Here is a 25244-nt window from a genome sequence, read left to right on the forward strand (position 1 = left end):
TAGAAGTCAGTTGTTTTCTTTAAGAAATACTATTACAAATCTTTTTTTTCCACTCCAGATTAAATTGACCCTACAATTTGTTGTGTGCGGTTCCAATTTAAGTGCTTCTCACTTTGTCGGACAACAGCATATTCTTTTAAAACTGCCCTAACACTTCAATGCTAGTGTTTATCAGATTACAGTGTTTGTGCCCCCGAAGTAAAGTGGTAACCCATCTTACATTGCCAATGGCATAAAATGGTAAAATCATATATAAACAGATAAAACAATATTAAAGCAACACAATTACTGCCTAAAGTTATTTTCTTATGCAATGCATGAACGATTACAACACTGGTGAAACAGCAATGAGTTATTCGATTATTTTATTAGTGAGTCAATATTTTCATCACACCTATGTGTTCATAATTCATTCAGTGGGGAATCTAATCATTCCTGAAGGAGCTCAACACTTCAAATAATGAAACATGATATTACATCATTATTTAATACAGTTTAAAAAAAAATGTTTTTAATTGCTACTCTATTAGTTCATAGTTTAGTATTTATTATTATTTGTTTATAATAATGATTACAGAATTTGTACACAGCAAGAATGTGTTACATTCATTTCCTTATTTCTGTTTGTATTTCTTTTAAAAAGTCCAAGCAGCAAAAAGCAGCAACATGGTCTCACAACTGCAATTAGTATAAAAAGTTACAATCTGAACTGTTGTTGATGGTACAGGATTTGTGGTTGTTTCTGTTTGTGTGCTTGGGTGATGCGGTGACCTATTATGCTAGCCCAGTTCTGGATCGAATCTCTGTTGTGCTATTGACTGGCCAAGGCATCTACACAGACATGTTTGACTATGTTTTTTGGGGGAAATGGTTGAAGCCCTGTGATGGATTGCTGCTCTGTCCAGGATATTCTTGCCTTATAGACAGTGTTTCTCAGGAAAACCAGGCCTGCCACAACTCTGACCAGGACAAAGCAGTTGATGTACATGAAATGAAATTCCTGCTAGATTAAACTTTTTTGTGAGACCAGGTTGAAGAGACCAAATGGAGATTTGAGTAGCTTATGGTTGTTCTGTTTCAGTGGAGGTGACTGGGGGTAATGAGGGTCAGTGCGGGTGAACGATCTGCCCCAGTGAATATAGCGTCCCGTCACTTGTCTTTGGTGATGCCCCTCTAATACCATTATGCAATGAAGATGTCTCTGTACGGTATACACGGGCACGTGCCTCGAAGCACCCGAAACGGCTGGCAAGCACAAAGAAGTCCTGTTTGAAGCTCTTGGTGAAGAAGGCATAAAGGAATGGGTTGGCGCATGAGTTGATGGGGTAGAAGAATACTAGCAGCACTTTGGCATGTGACACCGTGATGAGGGGCTGCCCTACAGCTGCTGATATGGCGAAGAAAGAAATTGGTGCCATACAGAGCAAGTCAGTGAATACCAGAACGGCCATGCGTTTGGCTACTCTGGCATCAGCACTGGCGGGAACTGCGGCAGGATGCCGCACAGTGGCATAGATGCTCACATAGCATGCACATACAACCAAAAATGCTGCCGCATTGAGAATTAGGAGCAGCATGACATAACACTGTGCTGGCACTGTCTCCACATCCATAGGCAGACAGATGCTAGTCTTCATATAGCTGCTAACACCCAGAATGGGCATCAGAGCAGAAAGAATCGAGAACAGCCAACCAAATGCCATGACTCCACATGCGTGGTGTAACCGCAGTTGCCGCTCAAGACGCATTGCATATGTGATAGTGTGCCAGCGCTCAAGCGTGATAGCTGTTAGCGTGAATAGTGAAAGCTCACTTGCAAAAACTGTCAGAAAACCTGCTGTGGTGCATCCAGGACCAGTCTGCCACTCAATTCCATAGTTGTAGTAGTGTGAGCGGGTTTGGACATCTACAGCAGCAATCATCATTAAGTAAAGGCCCATGCAGAAGTCAGCAAATGCCAGATGGCACATCAGAAACCTGGGCACTGTCAGCTTGGCACGGCTGCTAAGGAGCACTAGCAAAACGATGAAGTTTCCAACAACGGCCAAAACGCTGATGAACCAAATGAGGATCCGCAGGAAGGTAAAGCCCATGATGTCTTCACAGGGGTTGAAGGCATCTGGTTCTGGATAGCAGGTTACTTCAATTACATCTTTACAGTGCTCCTTGAAGAAGTCTGGCTCCTGGTTGCGAGTGGCAGGGTAATTACAAAGAGGATTTTTCCTTGACCTGGACACACACAAAATGAAGTTCATTAGGTTGGTTTATTTATTTCATCAGTTTACGATTCATTAGTTCACAAGTTTAATGTCTAACCCAGTCACGGACAATTTTGTATCTCCAATTCACCTCACTTGCATAACTGTGGCAAGAAACCGGAGCTCCTGGAGGAAACCCATGCAGACACGGGGACAACATGCAAACTCCACACAGAAAGGACCAGGACTGCCCCATCTTGCTGCGAGGCGACAGTGCTACCCAGTTGCATAACTAATTTATGTACTCTTAAATATGTTACAAAATGTGGTCTTTGACAAACACTAACTAATATCACACAATCAATTAAAAGTTTTGGCCATGTCTCTATTACACATAAATGAATAATTAAATTTAATAAAAACAATTAATTCAAATTATATCAATAACTTTTGCAGGTGGATGTCAGTATGTTGGTCCAACAAATTTGATGACACAGCAAAACAATAAGCAAAACAATTGTTTTACAGTTAGATTTTTTATTTTAATTGGTAAAGTCAAGAGATGTTCTGGCATGACCTAAAACAAATAGGAATGATAAAAAACTAAATTCATTTATTCACTCATTGTCTGTTTTACCACTGCTTTATCATATTGAGGGTCAGGGTAGGTGCAATTCACTGGGCAAAATGCACTGGATAGGTCGCCAGTCCATCACAGAGCAAACACACTTGACATCATGACTTGGATGAAGATCAAACCACACTTTAAGAGTAACTGATTCAGAAATTCAGGGTTTTAAATGGTACAGAAACATTTTCTTACAACTTTACAGTGACTCTCATCAGTATACATAACTGTAGTTTGTTTATTAGGATTTTAACGTTATGTTTTACAGTTTGGTTACATTCATGACAGGAACGGTAGTTACTCATTACACAAGATTCATCAGTACACAAGGTTATATCGAACACAATCATGGACAATTAAGTATTTCCAATTCACCTCACTTGCATGTCTTTTTACTGTGGGAGGAAACCGGAGCACCCGGAGGAAACCCACGCAGACACGGGGAGAACATGCAAACTCCACACAGAAAGGACCCGGACCACCCTACCTGGGGATCGAACCCAGGACCTTCTTGCTGTGAGGCGACAGTGCTACCCACTTAGCCACCGTGCCAGCCCATAACTCTAGTAAAAGCCAAAGAGCAGATATTTGGATGTTGTACATGTTCAGATGTGACAGACATAACACTTTTGGCACACTAGATACACTGAACACTAGAAACAAAAAAGGTTGATTTTGTTTAGTTCCACTTTTTATGGGTGCAAATAGTTACATGACTAAATGCCTTACTGCTAATAAATCTGTTCACTGTTTAGGAATGTTTATTGTGGTTTCCATGTAGGTTATTAAAGTCAATTCATAACCACAAACAAGGCTACTGCACTTCTCCTTGGCAACAACGGGGGTGATGCAAGCGGCAGTGCATCTACAAAGCGGGAATAGGAAATGACTAGATTAAGTGAAAATGGTTGTAGGCATTGAATTTGATAATTAAAATTTTATGATGTGGATGTGAAGCATGCTGTAAATTTGCTAAATTTGGTTTCCTTCCCCGCTCCTGCACATATTATATTTCTTTTTTTTAAATATACCCACATTCACTTGTAAAGAGCCTGTTTATTAAACAATTAGTGCAGGGGTACAGGGCCAGTGTTGGGAACTGCTTTGTAACCTACATGTTCTTCTTAAAGTTTTTGAAGGCACAGCAGTGGCTGGCGTAGGTCAGGTTGGCCTGGGTGAGCTCAGCGAATATCTCCAGATTGGGTAACCATCTCATAGAATAGACTGAAGTGGCAATCAGCAGCTTCAATTTTCTCAGCATATTCTCTGGCAAGGAACTGAGGGCAGTTCGGGAGATGTCTCTGAAGAAAAAGGTAAAAAGAATCATCAGCAATGACTGCAACGTATTTTACAAAACATGAATTTTGACTCCTTAGTTTGTAATGATATTGAATTATTTTTTCCTATCATCATGAACAAAAGGATAGCTATATAATATATGACTACCTCTTCTTGCTCTACCCTGCCATGTGGGCATATATAAATTATATGGTCAACAGTATGTGGCCACGTGTCCCTGACCATGAGCTCGTTGGGCTTCCCTTTTCAAAATCATGAATATTAATATACAGTCCCCCTGCATCTAAACAACTCTACTTTTTGGGAAGGCTTTCCACAAGATTTTAAAAGGTGTCAGTGGAGATTTCTAATCATTTATTCAAAAGAGCATTTGTAAGTTGTGAGCTTTATGTAATAACTTTATGACAAGTTTCACCCACTGTGCAAGCTGCAATAACATTTGTCTGCAGAGCTGTGTGGGAGGGTTCATGTAATGTTACATAGCTTATGATACATTTAAGTGTATTTTATATTTCAACTTAATATTATATGTGTCTTTGACTATACACTGATGAGCCAAAACGTTAGGACCACCTTCTTAATGTACTGTCAAAACAACTCTAACCTGCCAACATGGACTCCAAAAGACCTCTGATGATGTCCTGAATTTCAGGACTTTACCAGCAGGTCCTTTGACTTCTGAATGTTGCTAGATTGATTGTCCTTTAGTTCATCCTGGAGCCATCTCTTCCACAGTTACACAAGGCACACATGGCCGGCTGTCCACATGATCTTGGAGAAAACTAGATTTGGTGGACCTGCTGACCTTCTTTTATTATTCTTTTATGTTTAAAGTTCTGATGACATGAGCTAGAATGGCAATTTGCCCATTAGATGCACTATGTGTTGTGTCACATACGGTATCTGCAATTTGAGCCACATTAGCCCTTCTGTTGGTCTGCACCAGATGCCATAACCTTCATGTGATGGCAACAAACTGTCAGCAGCTCGAGGTTTGTCCCTCCCTGGACCACTGTCAGCTGGTACTAGCCACAGCAGTCTGGAAGCACTCCTTGTGGTTTCAGAGATACTTTAACCTAGTCGTCTGGCCAGAACAATTTGGCTCATATCATACAAGTCACACAGGTCTTTATGCCTGTCAAAATCTGTTGCATTTAACAAATGTGCTAAGTAACTACCATCCAGTGTGTAAGTAACTTCCATCAACCCAACATTTATAATATTCCTGACTGTGACATGCATGAAATAGGCATTGTCACACTCTTGCAGTGTGGCCCTAATATTTTGGCTCATTAGAGCATATTTAAGTGTAAGAAGTGTATATTTATTATATTCCAAATACTAAAGTACTAAATTAACTTTATTGATGTTTACATGACATTTAAATTTAAACTACTAAATATAGATAAGCACATAAACTAACAACACTTCATTACTTGTGAGATTGTCTTTTACTTTTACATAGAATTTTACATAGATTATAATTCTGCTTTCTGTAAGTTGCAAGTTCTGGATGATAGCTGATCAGTTTTGTGAGGAAAGGCAGTGGTGTATAAACTTTAGCTAAATTGTCTGATGCAGCTGGCAGACAAGATTGTTGTCGACTGTGAGAGCCACTAATGCTTACAGAACGTCTGGGCCTTCTGCACCAAGAAAAGCGTAGTTGTGGATACACTTCAGCTGTTGGTTTCCCATGAGAAACCTGGGGGATGGTGGCAGGAAGTGTCAGATAAAGATTTTATAGAGAAGTTGGAATATTAAAATAAAATAAAGACATAAAAACAGACAACCAACAACAACAAACTCACAGTTTTTCTATTTTGGTACCATTGAAGGCGTTTTTGTCCACTTCAGTTATTCCGTTCTTCGTCAGCCTCCTTTTAGATATGACAAAAGTGATACCACATGATGTGTTTATTGTACCTCAGATAACATGTAGGACAGATAAAAGAAGCAGGAAATATCTTCTTTTCTGAATATACTTACAGCTCAGTTATTGTACCATTTTCACTGGTAAGTCCAATGAAGGCATTGCTGGGTATCACTTTAATGTTCATGTTATGTTCCAGGTCACTAAACGGGCAAATTTTCATAGATTTAATAATGTTAGCATGGATTATACTAACACATGTTTCTAAATTAACTAATAACATCTGTTTTGGCTGCAACAAATGGCATACAACTGTGCTAAATAGGATGCCAAATTAGCTGGGACACAAGCTTTTGATTATCACAGCTAGTTACTGAGCCTGCTAGCCAACTGATCTTGCATTGGTCATGGGGAGAAGTGGAATCTAAAATCTACAATATTATGAAATATACAATATTATGACACTGACAATTTATTTAAATGTAAGAAAGCAAACAGAAATCAAACCTATTGTGTCTAATCATACTAATTAATTTTTTAAAGCATAACCTGTTGATGTTGGATAACGTTTGTCCTTCAAGTAATGAAATAATAATTTAAAAAATAACATAAAAACTATTTTATTTAGGTTTTATTTAAGCCTGTTTTGTTTTATTTATTTTATGGTTAACATACTTATAGGCCTAATGTTCAGTAAAATTGCTAAAATTGCTTCCTGTTAATAAACCACTCTAAAATGGTCATGGGTAGAAAAGTGTGGGATTTAACTAGCAGAGTCTATTAGTTAAACATGAAGACTAAACTGATAGGTTAGCAGCTAGCAGGCTGGCAAACTAAATGAGTACCAACAGCTCACAGGTTCAGAGGGATTTCATCATTTGCAGAAAATTTGAATTACGGAATTAAATGGTTTATTAAAATTAAAAGCTGAGAAGAGATACTCAATAAGTCTTTGTATAAAACCAGTATGAGCACAGTAAGCCAAGAGGAAATTACCATTTGCTGTTCATGGTTTTTAGCTGAGAAGTATTTTAATATAAAGTTTAGACCAGACACGTATTACTTGTCTGAGCTAATTTCGCACATCTGACTATGAGCTTGCTGGACATCCTCTTTCAAAATTAAATGGTATTAAAATAGACAAGTGATGTTTCAGTTCATTCCAAAGCTGTTCAGTGTGGCTCAGGTCAGGGCTCTGTGAAGGCCACTGGAGTTTCTGTAAGCCAAACTTTTCTTTGTGTCTTTATAGACCTTGCTTTGGGCACAGTGGCACAGTAATACTCGAACAGGAAAGGGCCTATCCTAAACTGTTGCTGCAAAGCTGGAGGCATATAATTTTTTATAACTGATTTATTACCTGTTAGCAATTGTTGTGTGTATAGTGTATTTTGTGTAACTGATTTCCATATAGTGTATTTAACATCTATACAAAGCTTATCTATACATTCTTATTAAAATGCCTATCACTAAACTATGGGTGTGTTCGAAAACCTAGGGAGCTGCCTTGCTGTCTTACTGTCTACATAGGCAGCTGACTTAGTAGAGAGGATTCTAATAAGTCAGTGACTTATAAGTCAGGTTATTCGAATGCACTACTTAACGACAGCGATTCCATCGGGTTTAGCATTTCGCGTTTAGCATTTAGCATCTCGCCATTAAAACCAATGAACTGAGGTAGCACAGCACGCTAACGTCAATATAACATCTCCCTTCATGTACCGATAACGGTTAAATTTCCTGACAAGCCCGAACTTGCAAATAAAAACACTCGGTACAAGTTAAAAATCAGTAATATTTTATTTACGTTTGAAAATAACTCCATTCGTTTCTCCGCCCCGTCAGCCATGAATGCTGGGATTGACTTGATCACTAAGGCAGCGTCGGATGCTCACTCGTTCTTGAGCCAAAATAACATTGAAATATTAAGATGCCTCAGAAGTGTGGATTTTAAGGCATCTAGGATTTCGAACAGCCTCCTTCTCGGGAGCGCGCACAGGATGACGTAAAATGCTGCCTATGTAGACAGCACACTAGCTTTTCAAACACACCCTATGTGTAGAGTTATATATGGAGATATGCATACATACAACAGAAATTCTAGAGCAGCAGACTTAACCTTGGAGAAATCTGGTAGTACTGTGAGACCTGTGTTTGAAATAGTCCTAAAACACACAAGTAATTAAAATACCAGTTTAGTAAAACAGCGTGTTATAGTGAGCATTTATAGATCCCAGCCTTGTTTCCTATGAGAACTTCTGGTTTAATACAGTAATAGACTGTGTGTGGGTCATTGTGTCTTTTTGCCGGGATTTTACAGGACATATTAACTTTAGACAGTAATTCATATGGAAATGCACTCCCTTTGCTCTGCAGAGGAGTATAAAAAAGAAAAAAAAATACAGAGAAGTAATACTCACAGATATCTCAGTTTTGAGAGTCCCCAGAATGTATCTTTATCCATACTGACTAGGTTTTTTGATTTAGTAATTGTTCTGTAGGCAGAAGAACATGTACAACATTTTAATCATTTTTAAGATTTTGATTATTAACAAAGTACATCTTAATAAATTAAAATATTGTGAAAAAGTTCATTTTTCATAATTTATTCAAAACATATATTACATAATTTATATAAACATATTTTACAGCTCCTGAAAATCAGAATCCAGTATCATAAATTATTAAAGTATTTAAGATATTTAAGTTTGAGAAAATTATTATTTAAATAGTTTTAATACCGTATATCCTTCGATCTATTTAGTATACACAACAGGGACTACTGCTTGTTCCAGAAGATCATCAACACCCTCCACAAGGAGAGTAAGCCACAGAAGGTCATTGCTGAACAGGTTGGCTGTTCACAGTGATGTATCAAAGCAAATTAATAGAAAGTTGACTGAAAGTGGAAAACGTGGTAGGAAAAGGTGCATAAGCAACAGGGATGACCACAGCCTTGAGAGGATCATCATGAAAAGTTGATTCAAGAAATTTGAAAACCTTTATAAGGAGTGGATTGAGACTGGTGTCAGCACTTTGAGAGCCACCATGCGAGTCTCCAGGTTAGGAGCTACAACTATTTCATTCCTAATATTAAGCCACTTCTGAACCAAAGACAATGTCAGAAGCATCTTACCTGGGCTAAGGAGAAAAAGAGCTGATTGTTATTTAGTAGTCCATAGTAAAATTCACATTTCATTGGGAACTCAAAGTCCTAGAGTCAGGGAGAAAATGGAGAGGCACAGAATCCAAGGTGTCTGAGATCCAGTATGAGGTTTCTGCAGTCTGTAATGGTTGGGGGTGCAATGTCATCTGCTGGTGTTGGTCCACAGTGCTTTACCAAGCCCAAAGTCAACACAGCTGTCTACCAGGAGATTTTAGAGCACCTCATGCTACCCACTGTGCCAAAACTACTACCAAAAGTGCTTGATCGGCCAGCCAACTCTCTGGACCTGAACCCCATAAAGAATCTATGTTGTACTGTCAAGAGGAAGATAAGAAACACTCAACCCAGCAATACAGATGAGCTAAGGCCACTATTACAGCAACCAAGGAATTTAATAACATCTCAGCAGTGTCACGAGTTGATTGTTTCCATTCCACGCCACAATGATGCAGTAAAAAGGAGTATTATATATAAATGAAAATTTTTGACAGAAGTCAGACATTTTTGTGTTGTATTCTTTTTTGTTTAGTTGTATGAAATATTCTAATAGTTTAAGATACTGGATTTCTAATTTGGACCTTTTTATTGCAGTGAGGTGAAATTGTAAACCCTTATGCATACCATCATGTTTAACAGAATTTGGAAGTTTCAGCTTTGTAGGAACAGTTTGTGTAAAGAACATATGCTGGTATAGCATGGCAATGCCAACCATTCAAAGTGAGGATCATAATTAAATATGTACAAGATCTTGCATAATGACCTGACCTCAGTCCAACACCTTTGAGATACATGGAAATGCCACTGTAAAGGAAGCTTACCGTACATTCCTGAAACTGATTAAAAGTCCCTAACTGATTAAGAGTCCCTAATTTAGTGGAGGCTGGTACAGTGGAGACCAACATGTAAATGGTGATGCCTTTAGATGTGCTGTTTTTACCCTACATGGGTAAAAGTATGTGATTTATTAGAATGGTTAGAAAGAAATGGACATCTTCAGTAATTCCTGGAAGTAAAACTTACATCTCTTCTAGGTTAGTTAGGTTTGCAAATGCATAGGCTTCAATCCGCTGGAGGACACCATTTTCTGACACCATTCTGTGAGAGTGATAACAGGAATAATTACCATTCCATTCAGACATTATCTGTCACACAAACAACAGTAAGAAGCCTAGAAGCCTAATTTAGTAGAAATGGTCTATCTGTGTATTTTCTTGACACCTACACACTTAATGGTCTTCCTGAGGAACACTAGTGTGGTATTAATCCACAGAGCATTATATTTGTTTCTTTGTTTTTAAGGTTACTTCCTAAATACTTTTGCACTCTGTGTTGCTATAGTTTAGTAATTCATATCTCATGTGTTTTGGTCCTCTTCTATATCAAAGACTAAACATCTGCAATTAAGACTAAATACTAGAAAAGGTGTTTATAATTCTATATATTTTGACTGTAGTTATTATTTTGCCCACCATGTCTCTTTATATTTAAAACCTAAAATCCTTATTGTACAAAATGTAAGTAACTCAAGTCTAAAAGCTAATGTTTTTTTTATCAGTAGCAAACAATCAAGCATTAACCTTATAGGACCGTGATTTAAAAAAAAAAAGGATTTTACTCCGATGCTTAGAGGCGCAGCAGTTACCACCAACATTAGACCACCACTGCTGGGATCTGGGTTAAAATCTCATTGGTGCTATCTGTAGGCTGGATATTTACATAGACATTATTGGCTATGTCTGAGGAGGGGAATGGCCGAAGGCCTGAAATGGATTGGTGCCCTGTCAGGGTTATTTCTGCCCTGCGCACAGTATTTCCCAGTGGAACCAGACCGGGCACGACCCTGACCACATTGAAAATGAAAAATTTTTTTTTACTCACATTCGCTTCAGGTCAGGAAGTGATGAGATGGATCTAGTTGGAAACACAATTATCTGAGTCAGCTTGATTTCCCTGATAAAAAAAATAAATAAATAAAAAAGGCTGATTATTAAGAGGTTATTTTTTACTTTTTATTTGTTTTATGAAACTGACTATTTACCAAAAAATAAAACTTTACACACTGATCTTCAAAAGTTGATTTTGTATACATGTCCTTCTGAAAATATTACTATTTTCTAAAAATAAGACTATTTTATTTGATAAAATATTAAAGTTGAGAAACTCAGTCACGAACAGTAACAGTCACGTAGTGCTTTATTTAGACTTATAGACTTATATATAGACTGTATATTTTCGTAGTGCAATGCCTATAGAAAATCTTCATACTCCCTTGTTGTTTTACAGGCTAAAATCAGTCTTAAAATAATCATGTAATGAGAAAAAAAGCCAATGATTTTGATAATGAATGATACCTTTTTCTTCTTAATAATGCGTTTTGGAAAAAATACAAGTAAATAAATTTTATTTTTTTTGAAACAGCTTTATCCTTATCCTTATTTGGGTTATCATTTGTCTTGAGAACACTGTGCACAAGGTGGGAATACACTCTGTAAAAAAAAGAAAAATGTCTGTTTACTAATGATAAATATATGTTATATTTGCTATTTCCATAATGAGGTAACGTCCTGTAAAAACACAGAAACTCATTAGCCTGCACTTTTCCAAAAGCAATAAGGGGAAAACAGAGAACACAATCTTCATTTTTTAAAACTTTTAATGTTGCATAACAATGGCTGAACTGAGCATTTGCATAGTTTCCAGGTATTTTTTCCCTTAAGGATGTATGGGAAACCTGTTAATATGTTTCATGGTCCCGTGGAACTGCATATATTTTATTACATGATAAATTTAATAAAATATTTGAATTAAAATATTTATAATATTCATATATTATATTAATAATATTACATTATATTCCAAACGAACAGTTTATTCCTGTGGCAAATGTTGTTTACAGCTTCTAACTAATTCTGATCTGGAGTTATTGAAGTTGGAGTCCATTTTGGTCTCCAAAGGTCTCCAAAGCTTTCCAACACACAATAAAACAGATTATATTGCAAACTAAATAAGTAATAGTGTCATTAATCAATACAATTGTGCCTTTTTGGCTCTAAAGCTCCGCAGACTCATCTGTCCATACACATGAAATTTAGCCCTCCCCCATGTCTTCACATCAGTCTGTGCAAAAGCAAACTGAATCACTGAGTAAGTAAAACAAATCAGAAACAACTCTTTTCAAACGAATTATTCATTGGAGACAAATCAGGAAGCTGTGCTCTTATTTATGGTAAAGATTTGTTTTGCTCACTCTATTTCATTATGGTGTTGTGCGTAAACAACTTCATGGATCAGTGCGCATTTGATTCAGAGATTCAGTCGTGGTTCAGGCCTTGAAATGAAATTGCAATGAGCTGGCAATGAAAAACTCTCTCTTTATTGGTTGTAGATGTACTGTATAAGTGACAGCTTAGATAACAAATTACCACTTTCAGCTTTTTACTGCAAAAGTGGTAAGACAGTTTTCATTAGTTAGGGGGACAAACACAGTTGGATATGGATTTATGTATTCTAGAAATATTCTGGAAACATACAAGATGGCCACCAAGAAAAAAAACAAGTGGATTATATCCCTAATGGAAAAACACATGGATATAGATTTAGTCTCAATTTGAAGAAGAAAAGCTCAGGTAAGCAGCAGTTATGATTTTATGCTGCTGTGTGGTTGATCTGGGTCGCGGTGGTACTGTTTATTGTGCGCTTTCATTTTGCAATGATAGCAAAGCATAATCAAATCAGTGCAATTTATATGTACCAGAACAACACATTTTACCATTTTACGATTGATAAATGGGGTACAGGGGGTGACAGGATTTACAGAGCAACAAATGGGCTATAGCAGGGGTCACCAACCTTTTCGAGACCGAGAGCTACTTCAAGGGTACTGAATAATACGAAGGGCTACTTGTTTGATACAAACTTCCTGAATAACATACAGTTGCACAGTTCACCTTTAATTATATTATTATTATTATTATTATTAATAATAATAATATTAATATTCATATACAGTGTATCACAAAAGTGAGTACACCCCTCACATTTCTGCAAATATTTCATTATATCTTTTCATGGGACAACACTATAGACATGAAACTTGGATATAACTTAGAGTAGTCAGTGTACAACTTGTATAGCAGTGTAGATTTACTGTCTTCTGAAAATAACTCAACACACAGCCATTAATGTCTAAATAGCTGGCAACATAAGTGAGTACACCCCACAGTGAACATGTCCAAATTGTGCCCAAAGTGTCAATATTTTGTGTGACCACCATTATTATCCAGCACTTCCTTAACCCTCCTGGGCATGGAATTCACCAGAGCTGCACAGGTGCTACTGGAATCCTCTTCCACTCCTCCATGATGACATCACGGAGCTGGTGGATGTTAGACACCTTGAACTCCTCCACCTTCCACTTGAGGATGCGCCACAGGTGCTCAATTTGGTTTAGTCCATCACCTTTACCTTCAGCTTCCTCAGCAAGGCAGTTGTCATCTTGGAGGTTGTGTTTGGGGTCGTTATCCTGTTGGAAAACTGCCATGAGGCCCAGTTTTCGAAGGGAGGGGATCATGATCTGTTTCAGAATGTCACAGTACATGTTGGAATTCATGTTTCCCTCAATGAACTGCAGCTCCCCAGTGCCAGCAACACTCATGCAGCCCAAGACCATGATGCTACCACCACCATGCTTGACTGTAGGCAAGATACAGTTGTCTTGGTACTTCTCACCAGGGCGCCGCCACACATGCTGGACACCATCTGAGCCAAACAAGTTTATCTTGGTCTCGTCAGACCACAGGGCATTCCAGTAATCCATGTTCTTGGACTGCTTGTCTTCAGCAAACTGTTTGCGGGCTTTCTTGTGCGTCAGCTTCCTTCTGGGATGACGACCATGCAGACCGAGTTGATGCAGTGTGCGGCGTATGGTCTGAGCACTGACAGGCTGACCTCCCACGTCTTCAACCTCTGCAGCAATGCTGGCAGCACTCATGTGTCTATTTTTTAAAGCCAACCTCTGGATATGACGCCGAACACGTGGACTCAACTTCTTTGGTCGACCCTGGCGAAGCCTGTTCCGAGTGGAACCTGTCCTGGAAAACCGCTGTATGACCTTGGCCACCATGCTGTAGCTCAGTTTCAGGGTGTTAGCAATCTTCTTATAGCCCAGGCCATCTTTGTGGAGAGCAACAATTCTATTTCTCACATCCTCAGAGAGTTCTTTGCCATGAGGTGCCATGTTGAATATCCAGTGGCCAGTATGAGAGAATTGTACCCAAAACACCAAATTTAACAGCCCTGCTCCCCATTCACACCTGGGACCTTGACACATGACACCAGGGAGGGACAACGACACATTTGGGCACAATTTGGACATGTTCACTGTGGGGTGTACTCACTTATGTTGCCAGCTATTTAGACATTAATGGCTGTGTGTTGAGTTATTTTCAGAAGACAGTAAATCTACACTGCTATACAAGCTGTACACTGACTACTCTAAGTTATATCCAAGTTTCATGTCTATAGTGTTGTCCCATGAAAAGATATAATGAAATATTTGCAGAAATGTTAGGGGTGTACTCACTTTTGTGATACACTGTATATGAAGAGACTGTCTGATCATATATTAATGGTAATGAATGAAAAATTATTAACAACGATTTACCATGGTAGGAAATACAGATATATTTCAACATTTAACCTTGTTTATCTCTATTAATCTAAATCTGTTTCAATATTTAAAAGTCAGAGTCATTACATGGCTGATATTTTTGTAAATATCTTTCTTGACAGTTTTGTATGAATGAGCACTTTTGTAGCATTTTTTTTTTTTTTACAAATGATCACTTCTGTACCATTTTTTTTAAGGAAATCATTAACAGTCACATCTTCAAATCATGTCTTTTTTTGTACTTATCACTTCCCTTGCAAAGTTTTAGAACAAATCATGAACTCGGTCCCATGTTTGTACAAATTATCAGTTATGTACGATTTACAGTAGGATAGAGCACCGGGTTGGTGACTCCTGGGCTATAGTAATTATATACCCACAAAGTTTTTCTCTGTGGTAAGAGTAGTTCATAAAAGGACCAGCGAATGTACAGACCAGGTGTACCTAATAAAGTGAGTGAAACTGCATTTGAATAAATCTTAATTGCCATTTTGGCAGCACTTAAAAGTTATAGAAAACTGTGTTTTGATGTGAATTAAAAGAAAGTAATACATGAAAATTGTAAAACTAAAATGTACAGATAAAAATACAGTAATGAACTCTGCATTTTAAGCTTGGAATAGGGCTCTATCCTACTGTAATATAATTAAAGCTTTTACAAACTGCAGATCCTGACTTCAAGAAAATGACTTCATAAGCAGTGCACCAGAACAGCACATTATCACGTGGGCATACTACGGTCCTCTTGCCTTACTGTCCTCTTGCCTTACCTATGTTAAACTAAATTAATTAGTAAAAAATAAGTAAGGAAAAACACCAGAAGCTTGAAAATCAACCTATTTAGATTGGGTTGCCTAATATAAAAACATCCCCTAAAATACAAAGCCTCATTTCCAAAGAAGTTGGGACAATTTGTACAATACAATAAAAATATGAATTTGTGATTTGTTAATTCTCTTGAATATTGTTTTCACTGATTTTACTGATAACAAAATATATTTTTTTGTTTATCTAAGCACGTTTCTTTGGAAATTGGGGTTAAAGTTAATTGTCAGCCATTGTGTGGCACCCCCCTGCAGTTGGGATAAGGGCCTTGCACAAGGGCATATGTAAAACATGTTTACTACAGACCACAGATGTAAAAGTTTCCTTTAAATGACCATCGCACATTTAATTTTCTTTTTATTGCTTAGGTTGTTGAATTGCTTGGTTGTAGCATTCTAGTTTGATATGAAACATTTCATCTGAAATTTAAAAAGAATTTCTTCTAACTTTAGACTTTTATGCAGTAAAATATTCTCACAGTAATCCACAGGCTCTAAACTATGTGTCGGTCTAGGAATGTGTCTGGCTTCTTTGTGGTTAAGATATGGTTTGGAATGAGTGAAGCCATCTGCAGCTCTGTCCTTTCTATCAACTCCTATCCAGCACAGGACTCTGTGTTCCAGCTGAGTAGCAAATACGTGCTGCACAAACACACGCTGCTGGGCTCATTTACTCATCCCGTGCTTAATCAAAAACAGCTAAACTGACAGGAGTGAAAAGCTGTAGCCTGGGTACTATGATTGATTGCACTAAACCAAAAAATAAAACTTCCCCCACTGATAAGCTGCAGAGGTAGATGTATATTTAGAGTGACCACACCCGATCTGATTGCAAACAGCACCGAACACCAGAACATTGAACATCTGTGTTGCTCTTTGGAACTTTCAGCCCCAGCCTCATTAAATTTGCTCAGTAAGGTAAGCGCAGAATTGTTCCTTTTGCAGTTTAAAAAAAACCAAGCGTGATTATTTTTTGTGATGTATAAAAACAGGCTATTAAAGTCATACCTACACACTCACGCCAAGGCTGAGCTGTGTGTGTGTGTGTGTGTGTGTGTGTTCTGATAATTTTGAGATTGCATGTTTCATGACTCAAAACAGAGAGGTAATTTTATTGTCAGGCAAATTTCCAGTAATGACCATGAGAGTAACTAAGGCCTAAAACAATAACAGAACGCTGTTGTTTTTCCAAAATATTTATAGCAACTTAAGAGATGGTAGAAATGACAACATTAATCACATCCCATAATGGAAATATGTTTTTGCCAATTGTTAACTTTCCATGTGTCTTTTAATTCAATATACTAAGAAATCATCCTGAATTGGAATTTAACTATAATCTAACACTATATTTGTGACACTTGGCCAATTATCTCAAATCTAACATTTTTGCTTGTTTGTTAGTACCAAGAAAATGGTATCCCATGAACTGTATTTACACAGGCAATGTTAACATGCAACACAAAACATGCTACAACAAGCAGATTACAGTAATAATCTAGTATACTCCCCTAAGCCTATCTACTGCATGTGTAGCATATGTGCAATTACCACACACTATACTTTCAATACATTTCTTTGTATTTACTACCCCCATTTCCGAAAAAGTACAGACAATTTGTAAAACGCAAGAATACACAAATCTGTGATTTGTTAATTCTCTTTGAATCTTTATTTAACTGACAAAAGTAGAAAGGAAAGAATTCCAATGTGTTGATTGACTTTAGAATTTGATGCCTGCAACACACTCAAGAGTGAAAAGTGTAAAGAGTGAAAAGTTTATAGTATATTTAAGTTACAGTGTTCCACAATAAGCAGGTGAATTGGTAACAGGTGAGGGAATCATGATTAGGTATAAAAGGAGGATTTATTCAAGGATCAGTTTTTACTTTGTGTCAAACTTCAGGAGAGAATTGCCAATTAGTTCAAAAAGAACATTTCTCAATGCTATAATTGCAAATAATTTAATCTTTCATCATCTACTGTTCATAATATTGTGAAAAGATTCAGGGAATCTAATGCAGTCCAGATGGCATTGCATGAGAAACTGTCGTGCTACTGTGATAAATATAGCCATATGGGCTTGGGAGTACTTCAAAAAACAATTGTCACCTAACACAGTCTGCTAATGCATGAATAAATGCTACATAAAACTTGCATATAAGTGAAGCTACCACTGACGCTGAGGTGTATACTGGGATTTTAGAGAGACAATGCTAGACCTCATTCTGTATGTGCTACAACCATAGACACAGTATGCATGTGCTTGACTGGCCTGCCTGCAGTCCAGATCTTATTGAATACATATGGTGCAGCATGAAGAGGTGACCATGAACTGTTCTAATGCTAAGGTCCTGTATCAAGCAAGAATGGACAACAATTTTACTTGCAAAACTACAACAGTCCTCAGTTCCCAAACCATAGGAAGGAGATGGAACAAATGGGTAAACAAGGCTTTGTCCTAACCTCTCTGGAAAGTGTTGCAGCCATAACATTCTAAACATGTTTATATTTACAAAATACAATACAATAAAGCTGATCTGTGAAAACACTGGAACAAAATGTTCTACAAACCGCTCCAACTTTTTGGAAATAGTTTTTGAGATTTTAAGATTAGTTTACCAATACCTGGTATTACCAAAATGCTTCAAAAATATGTTATCAACAGTTTCCAACAACTGTCTCTAAAATTTTGACTATAATAAAACATTTTGTTTATACTATTCAAAGATATGTTACAAGTAAATCAAGTTTAAAAAAATGCTGTAATATGACTCGACTGCATGACTGAATAAATGTATATCCTGAGTTTTGTAAGCAGTGTTTAATATATAAAGTCCTGCTGCACGTGTGTGTGCCTGTGAGTACTCACACATAGGTGGTATTGTTTGGTATACTCTGAGGCATCTGACGAACTTTGTTGCCAAGACAGAAGAAGGAGCGAGTCGTCCCGTTGGCTAAACAGGCATACAAGCCCTCTGTATAAGCAATAAAGCATGTGAGGCTAAAACTCAGCATCACCCACACTGGCTTCTTCATTCTTTCCTGTTTTCCAATGATAACGAAATGAAGTTTTCCCTTGATTTAAAAGACTTCCAGTATGCGTTCTCCCTGTGCTCTGTGACTTGTTTGTTATTCTGCTAAAGCCTGGCAGGGTCTTTAACGTAGCTTCCCTCCATCACCAGATTCCTGGCTTCTGTCGAGCCTCAGGTAAAAGTTAAGCTTATTTGTGTTGCTGCGATGCTACTGGTCCAGTGTTTCATGGCTGAAGGGTGAGAGCTTGCAGAGCATTGTGGTTGGTTAAAAACACTACAGCCAAAGCCATTGAAGACCTTGGGAAAGAGGATCTCTGATAAAAGCTGTATGTTATGCACATTTCTATTCCCAGCCCTCGTGTCTTCCTCCTTCGCCTCCTCTTCCCCAATCTCATCCCTTTCTCCATAATATTTTGTTTCATTTCTAGCACGTGCTCTATGATTGGCTATGGTTACAGTATATGTTTGCCGGCATTCAGTTTATTGGTTTATTGAAGTTTGAGAGAACTACACCTAACACTTCTCCTAAATTGTTTTTTATTTCAATATTTTGTATAGTTTCATTAAAATATGGCTTTTTCATTGGCCAACAGGGGCATAACAGTTCCCTATTCTTTCTTAAGCGGAGCATTCGAGGTAATGGCTTGACCTGCATTGTTTAGTCTTAAAGGCTTGGTTTGTGTCTGACAGGAACAGGCGATAGTAGTGAACTGTGTGTTCCCTCACACTTTATAGCTACATTCTATCTACAAAGACACATTTGCACATGCAGCAATAATTTTATGTGCAGACATGTCAGACAGTGTAACAATTAAATAATCTGCACTGTTTACAGTCTGCACCACAAATTTCATTAAGACTTGGGACAGTGGTAGCCCAGTGAGTAGAGCTTTGTAGAGGATATCAGTTGGAAGGTTGTGTGTTTGAATCCAGCCCATTAAATCCATGCAGCCACTGTTGCCCCCTTGAGCAAGGCCCTTAACGCTCATAGGTCCAGGGGCACTGTACAATGGTAACTTTGTTTATGTATAAATGTTTATGTATATATGCATTTGTATATAGGCATCTTATCTGTCCTATATTAATAGTATATTAATAGTCTTCAATATATCTCTCCCTCTGCTTTCTCAGATTCTCTTGTTAAAAAGATGTCTGTCTGTCCTGTACTGTCTAGTAATTCATCTGACCTTGTCGATTACTATAATGACATACTCGCCTCATGTCTTGATGAGCTGGCTCCTTTGAGAACCAAATTTGTTTCATTTAGTCATTCCGCACCATGGTACACAATTGAGCTTCACCAAATGAAATCCCGTAAACGCCAGCTTGAAAGACTTTATAAGAAAACCGGTCTAACAGTACATTATCAGATTTATTCTGATTATCTTCAACATTACAAAGACGCTCTTACGGCAGCCCGATCCACTTACTATTCCGAACTCATACATGCTGGATCAACAAATCCTAAGACTCTCTTTTCCACAATAAATAAACTTCTCAAACCAGTTGACAATACTACCAATTCCTTTACAGTTGACAAGTGTAACTCTTACCTCTCATTTTTTCAAACAAAAGTTGAGAATATCCACAATTTTCTGACAGTTTCCCCTGTCATCTCTGTTTCTCCGCCTATCTCATCTCAATTTATTACCCAGCCTCTGTCTCAGTTCTCACCTGTGTCTCTTTTGGACCTATCTGAGATCTTAACAGGGATGCGAAGCTCCACTTGTGTTTTGGATCCTGCTCCATCAAAACTTGTTAAGGGTTGTTTTCCAGTTATCTCATCACTTATCACAGAGATAATCAATTCCTCTCTTAGTTCTGGCTCAGTCCCTCAATCACTCAAATTGGCTGCTGTTACTCCCATACTTAAAAAACCTGGACTTGACTCTAACATTATGAGTAACTTTCGGCCCATTTCCAATCTTCCATTTCTGTCGAAAATACTGGAACGTGTTGTTGCCTCACAGCTCAAAGATCACCTAAATTCCAATAATCTATTTGAATCATTTCAGTCTGGTTTCCGCCCCCAGCACAGCACTGAGTCAGCCCTCCTCAAAGTCACAAATGACCTTCTTCTTTCCTCAGACTCTGGACAAATTAATATTCTCGTCCTCCTTGATCTTACTGCAGCTTTTGACACCATTAATCACTCCATTCTTCTGTCCCGCCTTGAATCCTCTGTCAACATCATATCGGTCATATCTCGTAAACAGACAACAGTTTGTTAATATCAACAATTGTAGTTCTGCCATTGCTCCACTGTCCCAAGGCGTTCCCCAAGGCTCAGTGTTAGGTCCCCTTTTGTTTATTCTTTATATGCTCCCCCTTGGTGACATCATACGTCGGCATGGTTTACATTTCCACTGCTATGCTGATGATATTCAGCTTTACATCTCCTCCAAATCCATTAATACTGAACTTCACTCCACTCTGACAAATTGCATCACTGAAATGAAATTGTGGATGAAAGCTAATTTCCTCAAATTAAACTGTGAAAAATCAGATATGATCATTGTAGGTCCTACATCCCTGGCAAAAACCACAAAAAATTTTCAAATTACCATTGATAATGACACTTTGTCTCCGTCTTCTAACATCCGAAATCTTGGTGTAATTTTTGATAGCAACCTCTCTTTTGACCGCCATGTAAATCACATCACCAAAACTGCTTTCTTTCATCTAAAAAACATAGCACGTCTACGTCCATCACTCTCCTTTTCTGCCGCCGAAACCTTGATTCATGCTTTTATTACATCCAGAATTGATTATTGCAATAGCATCCTTTATGGTACATCTAACAAAATCCTAAAAAAACTTCAGTATATCCAGAATTCAGCTGCTCGCCTCCTTACTCATACTCGCTCCCGTGATCATATTACACCTGTTCTACAAAAACTTCATTGGCTTCCCGTTGCTCAACGCATTCAATTCAAAATTCTTCTATTCACTCACAAAGCTCTCCATAATCAGGCCCCATCCTACCTCACCGACCTGCTCCATCAGCACATTCCCTCCCGTAGCCTTCGCTCTTCTGAGGCTAACCTACTGTCCATACCCTCTAGGACCAAGCACCGGACCTGGGGTGACAGGGCCTTTTCCATAGCTGCTCCATCTTTATGGAATGCTCTCCCCAAACACCTACGAGATTGTCCTGACCTGTCCAAATTCAAGTCACTTCTCAAAACTCATCTATTCAATATGGCATTTAACTTGTAACAACACGAAATAAATGCTTTTATTTTTGCTATTCTTTTTAATAGTTTTTATACTTAGATCACGACAGAAATGTGAAGTCCTAGATCCTAAAACTTGTAAAGTTTTCAGTTTCCTGATTGCATGTAAATCTGTCCTGTTTCTGTCTAATTTTAAGAAATTGTTCTATATTTGTTGTTCTCTCTCATAATTTAGCTAATTTTTAATGAACTGTCTTATGCTGCTCTCTTTGTTTTTATCTTAATTATTCTTGATGTTGATGTACTATTTTGATTTTGTACTATGATTTGTATGGTGTATGTACGTATTTGTTTTGATTATTTGTCTTATGTAAAGCGTCTTTGAGTATCTTGAAAAGCGCTATATAAATAAAATGTATTATTATTATTATATATTTACAACACCTCGAATTATCACCCAAAATAATCCTAAAGTTATTCATACCTTCCTTTTCTTCAACAACTCGTCTGTGTGTAAGTAAAGGCTATAACTTTAAGAGTGAGGCCCAGAATACACCTTACAAAGCCTAAAGCATGACAACATATTGTTTGAATATTAAATTAGGTGTAACTAATGCATGCCTGATTGAATTTGAATGGGTCAGACAGTCCTGCTATATAGTGGACAGACTCGCACTGAATCAGATTTTCCACCATTGTGGATCTAGTCCAGATGTGTTGTACAGATGCATTATAGTCAACCAATCAGCATTACAAGATTAAGGGATGCTGGATTTTAATTTAGACCTCGCCTTCACCCAGCCGATGAGGGCAACCTAAACAAATTAAATTATGTGTAATATCACTAGCAGTCTGAAAACAGTTAAACTGTTGATGAAGTTACTAATACTGTTATGTTACTTGTGATAATGGTACTTTATTTATTTATTTATTTATTAGGATTTAAACATCATGTTTTACATTTTGGTTTCATTCATGACAGAAACGGTAGTTACTCGTTACACAAGATTCATCAGTTCAGAAGTTTAATGTCATGGACAATTTAGTATCTCCAATTCACCTCACTTGCATGTTTTTGGACTGTGGGAGGAAACCAGAGTTCCCGTAGGAAACCCATACAGATACGGGGAGAACATGCAAACTCCACACAGAAAGGACCCGACTGTAACTGTGATCCTACAAATGAACAATTATGTGCTTTAACATAATTGCATCCAACCGATACTATAAATGTATCAGTATGATACTTGCTGGTAACTGTTTTTAACAAATGACACTTTTGTACATAAAAGTTTTTAATACAGTGTTCAAATGAATTATGTATTGCTTATTTATATATTATTTTCATACTACAAAAACATTTACATACTAAAGTCATGTGTGTTTTTGTATCCTTATTGCATTGATACTACATAGAGGTAAAAATGATACTACAAAGATTACCCGCCCTACATTGTACTACACTGATATATTGTAACTACATTTATTATGTTTAAAGCAAATGACATGAAAGTATTAATATTATTAGAGTTAATTATGCTAATTGTGTTAATATCTATGAAACTACATTCTTATCACTATTGTGCAGTGGCGGTGCAGTGCTCCTGCCAAATCTTTCAGGGGGGCAATTGTTGCGGTGATGGCCACGGTGACCCGTTCAATGGGTAAATTAAAGCTTAAATAATTAACATCTTAAGTCATCTGTCAGTTTGCCCTCACAAATAACTTTGAACATGGAGAGAGACCAACTTTACCATTAATCATAAAATTAAGTAAAGCCGTCACACTAACAATTTAATTCAGTCTTCATCAGATAGCATTTTGTTTTAGGTGCAGCAGATCCAACTAGGGTTGCCAACTTTCAGAACTGGAAATAAGGAACAAGCTGGGCTGACGGGTTGGCGAAAGGCATAGGGTGGGGGGTGGTATGGCGGGTGTTTACCTGAGGGGGTTAGGCGGTTAGGGTTGCACATATAAACAATATAGCGGGTCATAGGAACATTATCAAAATGTTTTATTTAGGCTGTTTAACATTTATTATTTTCATTCTTTATAATAATAAATCAGAACCATATTTTAGGCAAAACAACATAAAGAACATCATGTAACATTTTTTCTCAATAGTGCAAACAATATTTTTACATAGTCCATCTTTACACTGACATGCAGCCCCGGTTCTGGACTGCGTTGCTTAGGGGGCAGTGAGAAAAGTGCCGGACCTGCTTGTGTTACTTTACTTTCACCCTACACATGGCGTTACTAAGACTAAAAGTGAATACTACATAAAATAATAACCAAACGCTTTCTAATTCCCACGGTAGCAGCAGTTTTCTTCTGTTTCATACATATCGCCCTGTCTCAGTCTAATCTGCAGCATTTCTCTCCCATTGATAAAAATACGGAACATCACGTTTAGTTTCCAAATAAGGAACGATTACGTGTGACGCAGGCACGTAAGTGCTAGCCCCCCCGGAAGTCATTCAAAATGCATTGCAGTGCCTGCAGTACGAAAAAAAGAGCTTTAACATGAGAGCCTATGAGAGCGACCTGGGGCAATTTTAGTTAGAGTGGAGTCGCCCCAAAAGGGGCGGTACTGTACAGAACACAACTCGACGCTGATTGGACTACGATATTCAGAGGCAAGACTGACTCCAAAACAGTCACAGCTAGTTTAACACTGGTTGAATGTGATAGAAAAATTTCTTCCCTTTCGCCCTTTGGTGGTGCGTCGCCCGATCGCCCTAATGAACGAGCCGCCCCTGCTACTGTGTTAATGTTTTCATTATGATGCTTTATGTGCATTTCTTACATATGTAAGTATAAATACAGCCATATTTAACACTAGTTTAGATATAATATTTGTTATAACAATTGTATGACTACTGTGCTTTATAGTAACTATGTTTATTGTAATAACTATGATACTATAAGGTTTATCACTGAGCTGATTTATTTTAACTATATTAATTACAAATGTAACTGCAAAATTGCAATAGAAATACTACAATGTTCATGGTAACTATGTTACTTATGCAACTATTATACTACAATTGTAATGTATTACTGTTGTTCTTTGTAGTTACTATGTTTATTATGTGTTTGACTATGATACAATGTTCGATACGTTTGTGTTTGGTTGCTTGTGTTTGGTTGTGTTCTGTATTTCAGCTCTTAAAACACCTCTGTTTTGTGGGGAGTTATAACCGTTTCTGTTCGTAGGAAGCGCGTTTATTTGTTTTGTACACCAGCGCATAACACCATTCTCCTTTAGAATTACAGCCGCTTTTGTCCGAACGAAGCGCGTTTGTGTTGGTTTGGTTGGTGGTTTTTGTATTCCAGCTCATCATCGCTTGTTTCATCCGGAATTAAAGCCGTTCTTCTGT

At 37.6% G+C, this 25244-nt stretch overlaps 1 protein-coding gene across 2 annotated transcripts; it reads right to left on the reverse strand.

Moving 5' to 3' along the window:
• Positions 1-364: 364 nt before the first annotated feature.
• On the reverse strand, positions 365-18689 carry fshr (follicle stimulating hormone receptor). 2 transcript variants are annotated; one of them, XM_063002918.1, is made up of 10 exons: positions 18523-18689; positions 11037-11108; positions 10179-10253; positions 8413-8487; positions 8083-8157; positions 6112-6198; positions 5934-6002; positions 5753-5827; positions 3942-4127; positions 365-2229 (listed from the first exon to the last, which is right to left on the reverse strand). In XM_063002918.1, the coding sequence occupies exons 1-10, from the start codon at positions 18687-18689 to the stop codon at positions 1107-1109; spliced, it is 2004 nt and encodes a 667-aa protein (XP_062858988.1). In that variant the 3' UTR covers positions 365-1106. The 2 variants fall into 2 exon arrangements, with proteins under 2 accessions (XP_062858988.1, XP_062858987.1); XM_063002917.1 differs by lacking the exons at positions 5753-5827; positions 18523-18689 and having other exon boundaries at positions 11037-11076.
• Between the last annotated feature and the right edge of the window lie 6555 nt (positions 18690-25244).

This window comes from Trichomycterus rosablanca, chromosome 10, assembly GCF_030014385.1.
Source record: "Trichomycterus rosablanca isolate fTriRos1 chromosome 10, fTriRos1.hap1, whole genome shotgun sequence".
In the NCBI taxonomy this organism is placed as follows: domain Eukaryota; kingdom Metazoa; phylum Chordata; class Actinopteri; order Siluriformes; family Trichomycteridae; genus Trichomycterus; species Trichomycterus rosablanca.

Coding starts and splice junctions, on each gene's coding strand:
- fshr (XM_063002918.1), bottom strand. CDS start 18,689: ATGAAGAAGCCAGTGTGGGTGATGCTGAGTTTTAGCCTCACATGCTTT. Junction 8,158..8,412: donor CTCTCAAAACTGAGATATCT/GTGAGTATTACT, acceptor TGTGTGTTTTAG/GACTATTTCAAACACAGGTC. Junction 2,230..3,941: donor AAAAACTTTAAGAAGAACAT/GTAGGTTACAAA, acceptor GTGTGTGTCCAG/GTCAAGGAAAAATCCTCTTT.